General features: G+C 37.2%; 1 protein-coding gene across 3 annotated transcripts in view; it reads left to right on the forward strand.

Moving 5' to 3' along the window:
• MAP3K20 (mitogen-activated protein kinase kinase kinase 20) overlaps nt 1–18,464 on the forward strand; it is a 193,391-nt gene that overhangs the window by 97,620 nt on the left and 77,307 nt on the right. For all 3 annotated transcript variants that reach the window (XM_025404318.1, XM_025404317.1, XM_025404319.1), the window contains exons 4-7: nt 7,563–7,664; nt 12,685–12,750; nt 16,303–16,331; nt 16,447–16,584. In XM_025404318.1, the coding sequence (XP_025260103.1) occupies nt 7,563–7,664; nt 12,685–12,750; nt 16,303–16,331; nt 16,447–16,584 (335 nt within the window). The remainder of the gene's footprint in view (nt 1–7,562; nt 7,665–12,684; nt 12,751–16,302; nt 16,332–16,446; nt 16,585–18,464) is intronic.

An 18,464-nucleotide genomic window follows, 5' to 3' on the forward strand; every position in this document is an offset into this window, starting at 1 on the left:
TGAATGGAAAAAAGGGGACTTGAGTGGTGATATGAAATTATTTTTCCAAGAGTTTACTCTGAGTAGGAAGATATGAAACATTCTTAGCCAGCATATTTCCCCTAGGTCACCTCATCTAAAAGAGGGAGAAATAATCCAAGAAGTTCGCTTTCATTCAGTATTTGTATCACACTAACCAGTCCTTTATTTCATTCATCCCTTTAGCATTCTCTACTCATACTTGCAACTACCAAATTATTTAGTTAAATTGATTGTTTTTTTATGGATCCATATCTCTTTCTCTGTAGAGCCAGTAAGAAGGCAACTGTTAACATTAAACATAAGAATTAAAACAACACAAGTTTCAGATTATGAGGTAGTAGTAGATTGTGAATTTATAGCTCTTATTGACCTATGAGGTTGATTATTAAAGAGACCTGTTAGATGAGTTTTAGTGTTTTGAATGTATTGATTTGATATGTTTATCTTTGTTCCTAGAGATATTAGTTTTAATTAACTAAGTGCTATTTATGTGAGCCTTTCAACCTACCATCTACAGCTATGCTCTGTGCGTGCGTAGTAGAAAATATGACAACTGAGCCCAGTTTGGGAGTGAAGAGATCACATGGATTAGTGATGATGACACTTACTCTGCCACTGGAAATGAGAACAAATAAGTCTTAGTATGAGGCGGTTAAGAGAGAAGCAAAGATAGGCAGGAAAACTGACCTTGATCACCCAGCCCCAGCCAGATACCCCTCTGTGAACCTCATCGTATTTATCAAATGGTGGAGGCTCTGAAGGAGGAAGCTTGGATGGCTTGAATCCATTCAATTTGAGGTCGTTTTTTTTGTTTTTTGTTTTTTGTTTTTTAATAGAAAAGGTTGTTGCAGCAGGCAGCTGTTGTCATTCATGCTGAGGGCTTGAAAGAATTATTTATCAGAGTGGTGGAATGGAATGAGCAATGGAATGGGAATTGTGAGATGTGAGATCTTGTCTTGATTCTGCCAGAGCTTCATAGATGGGTCACTGATGATCTCTCTCTGTCTGTTTTCTCATGTGAATGAAGGGACTAGAATACATGATCTCTGGGTGAGAGTATGTATGTATGTGTATAGTTGTGCATGTGTGTTTGCTGAAACTTTTTATCACAAACATATAAAACCTGCTAATCAGGGGACCTGGGGAAGAGACTAAGAGGCAGCTGCCAATTTATTTCCCATCGAAGGGAAATGAACATCTTTCTCCCAGATCTACAAAGAAATGGGGTGACAAGAAACTCAGACTCCAAAGCCAAAAGAAACAATAATGGATCATCTTTTCTTTTTTTCTTTTTCTTTTCTTTTTTTTTTTTTTTTTTTGAGACGGAGTCTTGCTCTGTTGCCAGGCAGCAGTGGTACGAGCTGGGCTCACTGCAACCTCCACCTCCTGGGTTCAAGCAATTCTCCTGCCTCAGCCTCCTGAGTAGTTGGGACTACAGGTGTGCGCCACCACGCCCAGCTAATTTTTGTGTTTTTAGTAGAGACGGGGCTTCACCATGTTGGCCAGGATGGTCTCGATCTCTTGACCTCATGATCTGCCTACCTCAGCCTCCCAAAGTGCTGGGATTACAGGTGTGAGCCACCACGCCCGGCCTGGATCATCTTTTCTTTGATCTTTGGAAACCTCTTCATTCTGTACTACTCCCATTATTTTATTTCTCTGTGTGTGTGTGTGTGTGTGTGTAAAACATAAATACATGAGGGCAGGGGGAGTTCCTGGGAGATGAAGGAAGGAGTTGTTAGGTACCAGACCATGTAGCTCTTTTGCAGCAAGCCAGATTGGAGAGGAACCCACACCCAAAGTATCTGGTAATCTAAGAGTAAAAAAAGGGTGGCAGACTGGGTCCCAGGGTTCCAGAGAGAAGTGATTTAGGATCCCAGATGCCTGGAAATTGCTCTTTGTTGTCAGGGGCTGATCTCACCTCTTAAGTTACCTGTTCTGCGTTAGCCTCTATTACTTCTCTAAGAGAGGAGACTAGTTCTGCATCATTTCTCAGCAGGCCCAAATTCTCATTCAACCCAGCCAAGGAAAACATACTAATTTTTAAGTGCCCAATCTCATTTCCCTTAACTTGATCTTGATTTATTTTAAGCACAAATACATCTAATTTGCATGTTTTGATATTGTGCTGGTCTTTTTTTATTAGTCAATTAGAGACAAGTGTCACATTTTGTTGTAACACGTTTCAGACATTTGCGTAAATTTATTTATTCTATTAGTTATAATCTAAATTAAGCTTGGTCTTGGTGACATTACAAAGAGATTTCATGGTAATGGTTTTGTTCCAACAAAACTGATATTATGTTTACATTTTTCGAAGCCAGCTATTGTCACCGTAAAACTCAAAGGGAAGAATCATCTTATAAATGAAAAGGAAATGTTTGCTTAATGTGGTTCTTAATGACTTAAAAAAAAAAAAGAAACAAATGCTTTATACTAAAATCCAGTAAACTACTTTCTTCAGAGAAGTGGTTTGAAAAGCATGTGACCATATGTGTATATAGTGAGTCCACAATTTCCAATGGGAAAACCAAAAGGATGAAAGAATTGAATGCTTATTTAAAATAGTTAATATGTTAGTTTAGCTATCCACATACCTAAAGATGATATTTTATATGAAATAAAGGTAATAATATTGCCTTTCTTGCAACTTCAGTCATGAAACCATTTTATTTAATGATGTATCTTTTTTATTATACTTTAAATTCTGGGATACGTGTGCAGAACGTGCAGGTTTGTTACATAGGTGTACACGTGCCATGGTGGTTTGCTGCACCCATCAACCCATTATCTACATTAGGTATTTTTCCTAATGCTATCCCTTCCCTAGCATTAAATAAAACCCCCCCACAAGCCCCGGTGTGTGATATTCCCCTCTCTGTGTCCATGTGTTCTCACTGTTCAACTCCCACTTATGAGTGAGAACATGTGGTGTTTGATTTTCTGTTCCTGTGTTAGTTTGCTGAGAATGATGGTTTCCAGTTTCATCCATGTCCCTGCAAAGGACATTAACTCATCCTTTTTGTGACTGCATAGTATTCCATGGTGTGTATGTGCCACATTTTCTTTATCCAGTCTGTCATTGATGGGCATTGACAGATCAATGGGTTGATTCCAAGTCATTGTTATTGTGAATAGTGCTGCAATAAACATACGTGTGTGTATGTCTTTATAGTAGAATGATTTATACTCCTTTGGGTATATACCCAGTAATGGGATTGCTGGGTCAAATGGTATTCCATGTCTTCATCATCATTAGAATGACTTTTTAAAGTTAACGTGGTTTTTGGAGTAGTGTCTTAACTATAGTATAAGATGTTTGAAGTATCATGGTTTGGGGAATCTCTGTATAATACTATCTCTGGATATTTATCTCAAGCTACAAGTACCCAATGGCATAACATTAGGATTGTTGAATATTTTAGTCCCATATGGTATGGTATATTTATAATCATAACTGACTGCTTTTCAAAGTGATCTTTAGAAGGCTCGTTTTCAGTGACATCCCGCAGTTGGAATTGAGAGCTTATAGTTCCAGGAATAATTGGCTCTGTGTTAAATTTTGTTACCCTTCCCTTATTCCCTCCCTCCCTTTTGTCTTATTCTTATAGGTGACCTTTATAAGCTTTGAAAAACTGGCTTTGATTGAGATCATCTCAGACTTATATATTTTTCCCTAAACAGTGTTTTGTTGTTCAAATAAAGTAATGGAGAGAGCATCTTAAAATATGAGGGATTTTAGAAGTTCCTGAATATAAGTTGACTCGTTCTTTTCTTAGGTATAATTTTACAGGACTACAGTTGCCATCTTTGTAATATGCACATGACTGTTTCAAGTGTAAACATATTTATCTTAAGAACTGTGTCGTGCCTAAGAGCCATTCATAGGGTGCCGCTTGTCTGTAAACTGGCCTACTTGTCCTTATGAATAATGAGGGCTGACTAAACTTGATTGAAACGTGAGGAACTTTGTGTTTGTAAAAGTTAGCAGTGTTTCTTATTTCAAGGGTTTTATGGCATTCTCTTGCTTATTCTATTAAACCTTTTATTCTTTAAACCTTACAGTGGGCCATATGTATGAAGTTTATAAAGTATTAATGATCTTAACCAAAACAAGAAAAAAAATTCCAAATGGTTCTCACTTCTGTACTGTTTTATCATCTCAAAAGTTTAAATAAGATGTTCTGCTGCCATTGTTTTTTTACTGTTCACTGTATTAGCACTTTCTCTGATGTGCTTTGGAGGCTGATCGATGAATTTCTTAGACATTTTGCTGGAATCAGTTTAAGGGTGTCTGACTAGATGGTGAACAGTAGACTGAGAGAATCTTCAAGTGACCACGTCATTGTTTTCTTGCTGTCTTTACTTGGTGATTAAGATACAATTCTTTTTAAAACCAAATGGCACTGGTTATCATATTTCCCAAATCAGAAATCTATTTTAGTTAATATTTTAAAGAAATACAAAGCCATAGCAAAAACCAATGTTATTTTTACTACAGAGTGTTAATGGATATAAAGAGGTTAGCGAGACATAGCGTTTAATTAATGATGTTTATTTTCACTATATTTAATGAGTAGTACTTTTATCTCCTTTAAAGAAAAATAATGTTTATTGGTTAAAGGTAAGAAATGATAGACACCAATTTAATTTCAACATCTTTGACTATATTATAGACATTTACATATTTATGGTTTGGAAGATTTGATGTTGTCAAGAGGGCACTTCTCCCCATAATGATCTATAAATTCCACGCAATTCCTATCCAAATCCCAGCAGACTTTTTTTTAGAAATTAATAAGCCAATCCTAAAATGTATGTGGTAATGCAAAATAGTCAAACCAATTTTGAGAAAGAACTAACTTTGAGGACTTAGATTGCCTCATTTCAAAACTTACAAATCTGTAGTAATCAACCTAATACAATATTGGCATAATATCTACAGGGATGTAGACCAAAGGAACACAGTTAAAAGTCTAGGGAAAAAGCCTTACATTGATTGGCAATTGATTTTCATCAAAGATGCCAAGACAGTTAAGTAGGTAAAAGACAGTCTTTGATCGTTGAGACAATTAGAAATTCGTATGCCAGGGCCAGGTGCAGTGGCTCACGCCTGTAATTCCAGCACTGGGGAAGGCTGAGGCGAGAGGATCACTAGAGCCCAGGAGTTCAAGACCAGCCTGAGCAACATGGCAAAATCCCGTCTGTACAAAAAAAATTAGCTAGCGTGGTGATGTGTACCTGTAGTCCCAGCTACTAGAGAAGCTGAGGTGGGAGGATTGCTTGAGCCCAGAAGGTTGAGGCTTGCGGTGAGCCAAGAGTGTGCCACTGCACTCAAGCCTAGGCAACAGAGTGAGACCTTGTCTCAAAAATAAATTCATATGCCAAAGAAAAATTAGAGCCACACCTCAGACCATACATAAAAATGAACTCAAAATGGATCATAAGCCTAAGTATAAGGGTTAAACTATAAACTCTTAAAAGAAAAATAGGAGAAAATCTTCATGCTTTGGGGTTAGGCAGAGAGTTCTTACAAATGATACCAAAAGCACAGCCATAAAAGAAAGTTGATAAATTGGAATTTATAAAAATTAACAATTTCTGCTCTTTGAAAGATGATCTTAAGTGAATGAAAAGACAAATGACAAACTGGGAAAAAATATTTGCAAATCATATATATGACAGAGGACTTGTATCTAAAACTAAAAAAAAATTATTAGAACTCAATAAAACAACCCAACGTAAAAATGGACAAAAGATTTTAATAGTCATTTTGCTTAAAAATATATAAAAGGGGCTAATAGGCACATAAAAAGATGCCCAACTTCGTCAGTCACTAGGGAAATGCAAATTAAAAGCTCTGTGAGATACCACTAGTGTTATACCCACTACAATGGCCATAATCAAAACAACAGACAGTACTTCTGGGCACAGTCACATGCACCTGTAATCCCAGCTACTTGTGAGGCAGAGGGTGGCAGGGAAGGACTGCTTGACAACAGGAGTTTGAAGTTTGAGGTTAGCCTGGGCACCATAGCAAGACCCTTTTCTCAAAAAAAAAAAAAAAGACAATATCAAATGTTGGTGAGGATGTGGAGAAACTGAAACCCTCATACATTGCTGGCAGGAATATAAAATAGTACAGCCTCTTTGGAAAACAGATTGATAGTTTCTTTAAAAGTTAGACATAAACTTACCATATGGCCCTGCAATATCAGTCCTGAAATCTACCCAAGAAAAATTAACATATTTACATACATAGACATGTACACAAATGTTCATAGGAGTATTATTCGTAATAGCCAAAAACTGGGAACAATCCAAATATCTATCAACTGGGGACTGAATAAATCAAATGTAGTATATCTGTACAACAGAATAGTATTCAGCAATAAAACTGAATGAAGTCTTCTTGTACACTTACCATTTGAGTGAACTTAGAAAACATTATGCGGCCAGGCGCAGTGGCTTAAGCCTATGACCCCAGCACTTTGGGAGGCTGAGACAGGTAGGATTGCTTGAGCTCAGGAGTTTGAGGTTAGCCTAGACTACATAGCAAGACCTCATCTCTACTGAAAAAAAAAAAAAAAAATCAGCCTCAGCATGGTGGTGTGTGCCTGTAGTCCCAGCTACTTGGGAGGCTGAGGTGGGAGGATTGCTTGAGCCTGGGAGGTGGAGGCCACAGTGAGCCAAGGTCAAGGCTGCAATAAGCTGTGATCACACCACTGCAGTCCAACCTGGGCAACAGAACGAGACCCTGACTCCAAAAAAATAGAAAGAAAAAAGACATTATGCTGAGGGAATGATGTCAGACACCAGGAACAATTTGTATGATTCTGTTTATATGAACTATCCAGAAAAGACACATTGCTAGAGAGAAGAAGCAGATTGTAGGGTTGGGGTGAGAGTGATGATTAACTGCAAACCGGCACAAGAGAACTGTTTGTAATGATGGAAAGGTTCTAAGACTAGATTGTGGTGGTGGTTGCCCAACTTTATGAATTTGCTAAAAATCATCCAATAATATACTTATTGCGGGTGAGTTTATGGTATGTAATTTATACTTCATTTTTAAAGGATTTTTCTCACTTTTTTGACCTTTTGTGCTTAAATTTTGAGAACTCTTCCAAGTCCTTATGCGGCAATGATTGATTTGTTTGCATTGTCATATAAGCTCTCTGATTTATGCATTTAATATCTATCTCATAAGAATAACAATTTTTAAAGAAATATCTATTTACATACATACCTTTGTTTCAAATTTATTCTTCCAACACCTCTTTGTGTTTCTCAGTTCCAGCTAAATGGCTTTTGATTCTCAACTGAAGTTTACTATTCATTGTATGTTACTGGTGTTGTGTTTGACAGATATTTTTCAGGATGACATTAACTTTTAGAAACCATAGCATGGAATAATTTTTTATATACTTTTGATATATTTTGGTAAATTCTTTAACGTATTTTCTCAATGAAAATATAAAGTCTTATTTCTGAAATGTACCTTGATTTTAATTATATGCTTATCTTTCCTTTTAAAATAGAATATGCTTCTCTGGGATCACTCTATGATTACATTAACAGTAATAGAAGTGAGGAGATGGATATGGATCACATTATGACCTGGGCCACTGATGTAGCCAAAGGTAATAATATTTGGTATATTCTTACAGAATTGGTGGGGTGCATTTTCCCCTCCTGAAATGGGGACTTACCATCAGAAAATGTTTTATTCTGTCTTTAGATGTTCTTTTTTCAGACCAAAAGTAGTAAGAATTCCAAAGCTGATTGTACAGATAACATTTTGGGTCATTGCCTTTCCACTCCTGAATTCCTTTTCTCTTTCTCTTTTCTCTACTTTATTTCTATCCATGAAATCTAGTTGTAGCTTCAGGGCAGACATGTTTGTCATGTTTTGTGATATTATAATTGACTAGCGTGCTTGACACATTAAATGGAAAAATCATAATTCTGTTGTTCTGAAAGTCTCTACTTAGACTCAGTATCCAGAAAACATTTATTGTAGAATTAGTTCTACTCATTTTGTGTATATAATATGCTAAAAATAGAAACCACTTGCAAAAAATAATTTTTATTTGTCCTGCCATCTAAAAGCAATTCAGATTTTATTTTACATTTAATGTAAACTTACTTAGGCATCGCTGTTGGAAATTAAATATTTTTAATACACCAAACCCCTAAACAAGGTCTTTTTTCTCATACATTCCTGCATAGATGAATGCTTTCTAAAGCAATTCAAACTTCATTTATTTTTATCTTTTTTTTTTCCATTTTCCTGACTGAACATTTCTGGGCTTTATTTATAACTGTCAGAGTTGCTTTGGAAACAACTTCATCTAAATAATGAACACTGATAGTTATATTTGTATTCTAGCAACCCCTACAAAGTGTGTCTGAATTTTCCTGGGGCAATTAACTCCTTTACATTTTACTACTCCATTCTCTACAAGCATCTCTTTACAAAGCAAATAGAACGTGATTTAGCACTCAGTAAGGGAAGCAACTCATGCATTGATTTCACTGTGTGACTTCCAAAAGTAGTAGTGTTTCCTTTGGGGAATTGTCTATTTTAAGTTTCATCAACACCTACCAAATTCTTCAAATAGGGAAAGTGAAAAAAAATTTGAGTTTCATGCTGGATGCTGCTGCTGAATGATGCCTCATTACATTATAGAAATAATAAGCTCTGTGTTTAGGGTAGTGTACCTGAGACTTTAGCTATGTTAATTTGCTTAATTGTGTATTGATGCATCGGGCATCTCAAATCATGCGGAAACCTTCATATTCTTAAAGATATTTTCATGTAACATCGTAGAGACTTCTCTTCTTGTCAGTAGAACACAAGGACCAGCTCTCTGTAAGCAAGGTGATGTGCCTTGATTAGGAACTGCCTGCAACATTGTGGAAATACCCTTCAATAATGTAAATGCATATGTAGGTAGTCCTTAACTTACAGCATATCACCTTACATACATTTGCATTTAGGGTGCTCAGCCAGTTACAACCATGCCACTACTTATTGGCACTTAGAATAGATAGACAGCAAACAAATCAGCTAACATCAGTCACTCTGCTTCCTGCTGTGCTCTACTTAAGCATCCCTGGTTCCCAGTCTGGGAACCTCTTCTCCCTGCACCCCCTTAAGCACATGCCACATCATCCCGAGTGAGGGGTAAGTCTCTTGGCTCCACATCAGCTGAGTCATTCTTGGTGTTTTCTCGAGAGTGCTAGTGCTCTGCATCAGAAGGCAAGGAAGAGAAGGAATAGAATTAGGTAGCAAACTGGACCTGGTGCAGTGGCTCACGCCTATAATCCCAGCACTTTGGGAGGCCAAGGTGGGTGGGTCTCTTGAGGCCAGGAGTTTGAGGTCAGCCTGGCCAACAAGGCGAAACTCTGTCTCTACTAAAAATACAAAAAATTAGCTGGGCGTGGTGATGCACTACTCGCCTGTAGTCAACAATTTGGGAGGCTGAGGCACGAGAATCGCTCAAGCCCCAGAGGTTTGCAGTGAGCCAACATCAAGCCACTGCACTCCAGCCAGAGTGAGATTCAGTCTAGAAAAAAAAAAAAAAAGAATTAGATAGCAAACTGGCACCAGAGTTAAAAATAAGGAAGGAGAGGCCAGGCGCGGTGGCTCACGCCTGTAATCTCAGCACTTTGGGAAGCCAGGGAAGGCGGATCACCTGAGGTCAGGAGTTTGAGACCAGCCTGACTATCATGGAGAAACCCCATTTCTACTAAAAATACAAAATTAGCTGGGCATGGTGGTGGCACATGCCTGTAATCCCAGCTACTCGGGAGGCTAAGACAGAACAATCACTTGAACCCGGGAGGCAGAGGTTGTGGTGAGCCAAGATTGGGCCATTGCACTCCAGCCTGGGTGGCAGAGTGAGACTCCTTCTCAAAAAAAAAAAAAAAAAAAAAAAAATAGGGAAGGAGAGAATGGGATTGGGCCCCCGATGGTGTCCAAAACTGCAGATTAATAAAATCCCTTTTGCCTGTCTGGCTAATGTGTTTCACCTCAGGTGAGAAGAGTGAGGCAGAGAAGAGGCTTGTATGTTTATGAACACAAGTAATACTTAACATTTTAAAAATCCTTTAAAGATGGCCCAAAAAAAAACAAATCAGGGCTTTAGGAATGACTTCAGCTTTCTCTGATAAAGCTGTGTGTAGAACTTAAGAATTTAAGAGATTAAGTAGGAAGGCTTGATTTTTGTAGATTCTGTTTCAAATTCAGCTGTGTACCTTTTGGGTTGACCTATGGTTGAATCCACTGGAGCAATGATATGTTGAGAAATCAAAAAATGAATAGTTTATTTTAAGTAAAGGTTGATTCATGTATTTTGAAATAGGCATTGCTCAGCGTCATTGCTGTTGAGACAATATCTCCTCAAAGCAAAAAAGATTCTCTTCTTTCTGGATGTGAAGATAAATGGAGGGTGGACCAGCAAGTATATCTGAAATCGCTGCAAGTCAATCAGCAATGCTTAAAAGGAACAAAAGCAGATAAACTCCAATCCAGTCTCAAAATGGTCACCACTCATTCCAATTCTCCCCAAAAGTCTCCTCAGTTATACCTGCCAACTCTTTTTCTTTTTCTTTTTCTTTTTTTTTTTTTTGAGACGGAGTCTTGCTCTGTCACCCAGGCTGGAGTGCAGCGTCCGGATCTCAGCTCACCGCAAGCTCCGCCTCCCGGGTTTACGCCATTCTCCTGCCTCAGCCTCCAGAGTAGCTGGGACTACAGGCGCCCGCCACCTCGCCCGGCTAGTTTTTTGTATTTTTAGTAGAGACGGGGTTTCACCGTGTTAGCTAGGATGGTCTCGATCTCCTGACCTCGTGATCCGCCCATCTCGGCCTCCCAAAGTGCTGGGATTACAGGCTTGAGCCACCGCGCCCGGCCATATACCTGCCAACTCTTTTTCTAGGAAACCCTGAATGTACACCTGATGAAAGTATTTTTCAGCCTTCTTAATTGTTTGCAATAAAAATAAGGCAGAATTATAGATGGATCTACAAAAACATTAAATAGAATTTTATGTGAGTGTGATGACTATTGTTTATATGAAATATTATTTAAATGTGTACTATGCACTGTACACAAAAACTTTATGGTACTTTTTGCTTATGATAATCTGCCATGAGGAAGAAAAGTGCCTATATTTAAAGCTTTTGTATTTGAGTCTTGTTTTTTGAAATCCTTACTTGTCAGCAAGTGTAGAAACTATCTCTACCAGTAATAGTAATTATACAGTTCCTACCTGAAAAATTATTAAGGAATTTGATTCTAAAGCAAGACAGAGGTAACTGTGAAATCCAGTCATATAGATTATTAAATGCTACCCAAGTTGTAGCTATTGAATTTTTGCAGTTTGAGGGATGTAGAACTTTGTATCAGAAGAGAAATTTCCTTTATCCCAGTTACATCTTATCTAAGATCACATAATTACTAATACTTGTGTTAACTTGACTCTTTTCAGTAATATCATTCAGTGATATCATTAAAAGGCAAGAGTTTAAATTTTTTTATTTTCTTTGTCCTTTCACGATTCTTCAATATACAATAATTAAAATAGTAGAAGAAGAAGAGATTTTAAAATTAACCTCTATAAAATTAAAATGTTCTATACACTTTAAAAAGCCAAAGCCTCTTATTAAATTATTTTCAATGTATTGTTCATTTTAAAAAGAAACCTGTTTGATTTGGAGGTGAGGGGGAGGCTGTTTCTGCCATTATTTAGAAAAGACAACTTGAGAAATAAAGAAGATATATTTTAGTAGAAAATCATCCTTTTTTTATTCTAAAGGGGTAGACAGTACATAAATACAGAAAGGGTCAAAAACTGCTAAGGTGGTAACCATAAAATATGTCTTTAAAGTATAATTTTTGACTCAAAATAATAAAACTCTGAAAAGCTTATATATACCCAATATACTGAAGTAATTGGATTTACATCCTAAATATGATGGAAAGAATTTTGGAGTATGTTGAAATACAGATTATCTCAAAGATTTATCCTTGTGAAAGGAATGAAATATTTTGTAACTACTATATACTTTTTTATCTGAAGATCATAAAATTATTTACTAACCATAACTAATCCTCCCAGTTCTCCCCACTGCTACTCCACATCCACTCCCAGGTCTTGTTGGAATGGGTACTGAGAAAATAAGCCAAGCTGCAGCTGGGTAACCATAGACATCCGGAACTTTGGTAACTGGACATCAGAATCTGCAGCTGGGTAACCGCAGACAACCAGATGAAAACCGCAAATTTTACTCAGAACTTTGGCAGATTTAGAAGGTAGTTGGTAGTGGAATACCTTAGTCATGGAGCACTCCTTTCAGTGGTTACTGTACTATTTTCACGCAGACTGCAGAAAATTAAGGTGTCCTTGTTAGGTATTTTAAGAAGTTAGCTTTACCCACAGTCAAATTCCTAATCTCTAAGAGATTAAAGTTTATAAATTTGACTTCACATATACATGTTACTAATGTAGATATATTCTCTTCTCATTTTATCAGTCATGGAAGAATAAGACATGTGAATTAGTTTCTGCTCTTGAGTTCTTTGAAAAACTATGAAAGGTAATACTGATGTAATGTTGAAAAATATTAATAGGCCTTTCTTTCTTCTTGTGTGAAAAGGAATGCACTATTTACATATGGAGGCTCCTGTCAAGGTGATTCACAGAGACCTCAAGTCAAGAAATGGTAATGTAGTTATGTTTTTATTTTACCTATTTTATTACAAATTATATACACTTGCATGTAGAAATGAGCATCATGCTTTTACATATCTTTTGTAACCTACTATTGGACTCACTGCTGATACCATGGAAGCCTTTCTACTGTCAATAAATAACAAAATCCTTGATATTATTTGAGGAAGCTGCACAGCATTTCACTGTATAAATATAGCCCAGAATGTGGACATTTGAATTGTTTACATTTTTTCTCTGATAAGAAATGTTGGGCTTACTATTTCAGCCAAATTTTTCAAGACATCCCTAATTATTTCCCTAGAATCATTTTCTAAAAGAGATACTGCTGTGTCAAAGTGTGCAGTCATATATTTTTAGTCTTCTATTTTTTGGTGGCTTTGTGCACTATCAATTTTGAATTTTGTTCTTGTTGCATCTGAATTGCATGGTGTAAATTGTTTGTGCCAGTCCTGCCTGTATTACCTGGAGTAAGGTGCAAAATGAGCCACATGTTTGGAAGTTTGGAAAGTAAAGGCTCTCTTTTTCTTCTTTCTCTTCTTCTCTACTTTCTAAAGTTTATTTATGGCCCTGTATTTTATAATTTGGAGGGTGAGCATTTTAAAATAACTTGCAGGATTAGACATTACCTTCAAGTAGGAGTGGTAACAGAATGCTTCTTCCGTTATGTCACTTCAGAGTTATCTGAGAAAGGCAGTAGGGTTATAGAACTAGCTAAAGTAAACACCAGAGTTTGCTACTATTTTGAATACCCTCGTATCAATTAATTATTTACATGCTTTCTAAATGCTCCCTCTCAGCAAGGAGGAAGAGAACTCTCTATTTTTAGGAGATCTTTAATTAAAATGAGTATATGCTAATAGTGTGATCCTTAGAACAGGTAGTGATGACAAGTAGTGGAAGAGGACCAGGGAATGAATCGATCAGGTACCCTTGCACATGCCCCAGGACTGTGACGTTTGTGTGTGTGAGTGTGTGTGTGTTTAGCAGGGGGTGAAGAGATAGGGGCGGGGAGGGAAGTTATCGGGACCTGCCACTCATCAGTAGTCCAGGTTGGCCCACCAATTTAACCCTGTCTGATTGTCCTTTCCTCTTCTAGGCTATCACACATTCTTTGGTTCTTCTTAGACATAAGCTTCCTGGAACTAAGCACTTTTGATATATGGTCAGCTAACAGGAAGTCATTAGGAAATAATCTAGACTGTAGTAGAAAATACCAGTTTTATGAATTTGTAAATTTTCAGTTCATGATCAGAATTTCAATTTAACTATATTGTTGGACTTCAGTATATCTTAAATCTTCTACAAAAGAGGAATGACTAACTAAATTATGGATTTATCCATGCTATCATTATGAAGACTATATAACAATGGAGAATGTCCCCATTTTAAAAAGTTACAGTTATATGTGTTATAGTTACTAAATAGAAAAACACATACACTCATATTGAAAGAATACAGAACTAACTTATAGCAATTCTTTTTCCCTTGGAAAGGTAACCAGAGTTTCACTTTCTGTGTTATGTTGTTTTTTTTTTTTTTGAGACGGAGTCTCGCTCTGTCGCCCAGGCTGGAGTGCAGTGGCCGGATCTCGGCTCACTGCAAGCTCCGCCTCCCAGGTTTACGCCATTCTCCTGCCTCAGCCTCCCGAGTAGCTGGGACTACAGGTGCCCGCCACCTCGCCCGGCTAATTTTTTGTATTTTTTAGTAGAGACGGGGTTTCACCATGTTAGCCAGGATGGTCTCGATCTCCTGACCTCGTGATCCACCCGTCTTGGCCTCCCAAAGTGGTGTTATATATTTTTATAGTGGCAGTTTTTCTAATGAGCACTTGTTAATCTTATAATGAGAAAGCTGAATATAAAATTAATAATATTTACATTTCTATTTATAAAAGTTTATAGCTTAATACTTATAGTATCAGGTTTACCCTGAGGCAATTTTCAAATGTTATATCATACAAAGCTCATTTTCCCTCCTTGGTAAAATCATCAGTAACTCGTAAGTATTGATCATCTATCATGTTCAAGGCACTGCACGGTTTACAAAAGAAACATCTGAAACAGTTCTTCAGAACTTTATCCTTGGACTCATCTCCTCTTATGCTCTGATCTCTGCACTCCCATAAAAGCCCTATTTACATGTTAACACTCGAAAACAGATCTCAACTTCAAAACTATATATCTATCTGCTGATTAGACACATCCACATAGATATTTGTTAAGACCCTAAAATATATTATGTCCAAATTAATCTTTTCATTTTCTCGCTACCCCCAAAAAATCATCCCTGCATTTCCTTTACCAAGTGGCAGTACTGTTTGCCCAAGCCAGAAATGAGATAAATAGTAGTTACTGTTTAAATCCAGAGCTCCTATTCTAACCATTAATCTGTATTGGTTCTTTATCTGATTTTATCCTTGAGTTCTCTTCCTTCTCCCCCAATAACCAGCCATTCATCAAGCCTAGGTGATCCTACATCGTAAATATTTTTTGACTCGGTCAACTTTTCTCCTGTCCTTTGCCACTGCCTTAGTACAGGCGTCCTCATCTGTCTCCTGGACCACAAAACCTTGAGTGCAAAGTGATCCCCTTGCCTCCAGGTCTATTCTTCTCTGACATAGTCTCCCCTCTGCAACTTTGCTCATTTCATTCCTCCACATAAAATTGTTCGTTGGCTTTCTCTTTCTCACAAGGGCTTTTCTTGACCTGGCCCCTACCTTCCAAAATTGCCATGCCTTTTTTGTCTGCTCCTGAGTTTTTGCATAGACTCTCTCTTCGGCCTAGGAAACTGCTTTCCTCCCTCAGCTCTCCTCTTTCTGGTTAGCTCCTGTGTTTTTCAGGTTTTAGCATAAGCATCATTTCTTACAGGAAACTTCATCTGACCTCCCTTGACATAGATATCATTGTTCTTTGGCTCTATAGTTTGTTTGTTTCTCTCATCATGGAATCTATCCCACTTTGTTGTAGATGTTTATTTAATTGTCTCTCTGATAAGAATATAAACCCCCTGAGAGCAAAGACAGTGCCAGACTTGCTCACAGTCCTGTTCCACAGCATAGTACGTGGCCTTACCCACAGTAGCCTCAGCAAATATTTATTAAATGAATGAATGTATGAGCAAGTGAATGAATGAATATTCTCTCCACCTTTAACAAAAATCACTCAGTTGGGAGGAAACCCTACATATAATACGAAGTAGTAAAGCTAATGACTACCTCAGTGTCACATTGGCGGTATACGGGCAGAACCCAGGTAAAAATTTGGTTCTCCTAACTACTACTAATTTGTGCCTTTCTTATTGGAGAGTACTGCATTTAGATAAAATAAATGTCTCAGAAGGCTTTTTAATCAGTACCTGATGGAATGAAGTTTTTGTTTTAATGTCAGCCCCCTTTTGCAGAATCCTCAATGCTGTAAATACATTGATTTCACCTTTCGTAATCCCATATTGAAGACAGAAATAGAAGTTTATGGTTTTTCCAGTAGAAAACAGCTCAAACCAATTAGATGATTGTCATAATTTATCCTTTTTTCTTTTTTAGTTGTTATAGCTGCTGATGGAGTATTGAAGGTAAGACTACTTCTTTCACTTTAAAAATTGTTAATTTCAGATGTAGATTTTTGTAACTAATAATTCCTTAATTAGCCAATAAGTAGAAAGTTGATACTGATTCCTGTCTCCTCAGATTTGTGACTTTGGTGCCTCTCGGTTCCATAACCATACAACACACATGTCCTTGGTTGGAACTTTCCCATGGATGGCTCCAGAAGTTATCCAAAGTCTCCCTGTGTCAGAAACTTGTGACACATATTCCTACGGTGTGGTGAGTTCATTTCTCATTTCTTGTTTACTAAAGGAAATACAAAAAGCAAACACTCTAGAGAAGAGGAGAGATACAGTTTAACATGGTTTTATTTTTATTTGAGACTGTACTGCTGGTGGAATGCCTGAAGCAGCACCACTGGAGAACGCTTCCTAGTTGCCAAAATGTTTAATCATTTTTAATCATCGGAGTTATTTTGTCCTGTGTTGAGAAGAAACCAACACCACTTACAAGCAACAAATTAAATGGAACCCGAGATAGTGTTGGGCTCCACTTTGCCTGAGAATTATTTTTTGCCGGGTGGTAATGTGACTGTAGACTATCTCTGTAATTTCAATGGAAATGTGGATCATTTGGAACAGGACTTCGTTGTAATGGATTACTTAAACAGTATAAAATCACCAATAGATCTGCCAAGCGAGTTAATTACCAGGAAACTTTTGAGTCTCAACTATTAAACTGATTCATCAATTTCTGAAAGTCCAGAAGAAAATGCACTTAGCACTTACCAGATGACCTTGTCCATGTCTGCTGCCAGTCTTAGAGTAGCAGTGACTATCTGAAGCATGACTCTAAGACATTACATAAGAATCACAGCAGAACCACATAGAGAATTGACTAATGTGGGGGTGGAGTGCTCAAGGAATGGAGACCACAGGAATGAATCAGTTAAGGAGCAGAAGCTCCTGGAGGAGGAATTTGGAGATGGGCCATTTCCTGAGGAACAGGTTATACCTGCATTATCAGAGAGAAGGAAGTGAGGAGTGGGAGAGTTCTTTGCTGGAGGAAGGAATTCATTTGTTGCCTTTTGTTGAGGATAAACTTTTCCCTAAAATGTTATGTATTCTTTAAAAAGTCCAGAATAGTTTTGGAATTCCCTATCTTTACATCTCATACTGCCCTGCTATTTATACTATTATACTGCCCTGCTATTTATACTATTACTTCCTAAAAGGGCATTTTCATAGTACTGGGTAAAGAAGCAGTCTGTTTTGGGTCCAAATCAGCATGCCTCTTCGTCCTGAACTTTGTGTTTTCTTACCGCAGGTGGTAGCCAATGACACAAGAAGAGATTCACGTTGTCAGACCTGTTTTTTTTTCTTTATTCAGTCTCTAGGTATTTAATGCTGGCTTCACAGGTTTTGAACTTGTTTCAGTGACTAGCTCTTTCTAAATCATAACACATCCTACGTATACCAAGTTAATAAAGATTAATTTTGTTAGCTATTGACAAAAATCACTTCAAGAATGAAATATATGTTTTTGGCTGAAGGCTAGAATTTTAAAGGTCAGAAGGCAACAATAATATCAGGCTTAATACCTGATACCCAAAAAAAGAAAAAACATCAATACCTGATATCCTTTGATTCTGGATGTTTCTTAAGAATGAAGACTATAAGCTATTACAGACAGTGATCAAATATTTCTCATTGAAAAAAAGAAAAAACAAAATATAAGTTTCAGGGGAGACTAGCTTCTAAAACTAGTCTCCTATGTCAAATGTTACTACATTCTAACCACCATACATTCATCTGTGGGATATTCTGAAAATGGGGTATTTGTAGCAATTGAAGACTCTGTAAGATTGTTTTCTCTTGTGAAAGTACCTTCCTTCATTTATAACCAAACGTTTATTTGAGTCACACACCATCTGAGGGTAATTTAAATTTTTCTTATCCTGCTTGTTGGGAATGGCATCTCATTTTGTCCTGTAGAAATAGGAAAAAGCAAAGTTTTTCTAGAAAGGACCGGATAATATATTTTTTTGGCTTTGCGGGCCACTTACAGTCTCTGTTGCATAGTCTTCATAGATGCCATAGTTGGTTTTTTGTTTCTTACAACCCATCAAACATGAAAAAGCCACTCTGTATTCTGCAGCA

Source organism: Theropithecus gelada, chromosome 12, assembly GCF_003255815.1.
Source record: "Theropithecus gelada isolate Dixy chromosome 12, Tgel_1.0, whole genome shotgun sequence".
NCBI lineage: Eukaryota > Metazoa > Chordata > Mammalia > Primates > Cercopithecidae > Theropithecus > Theropithecus gelada.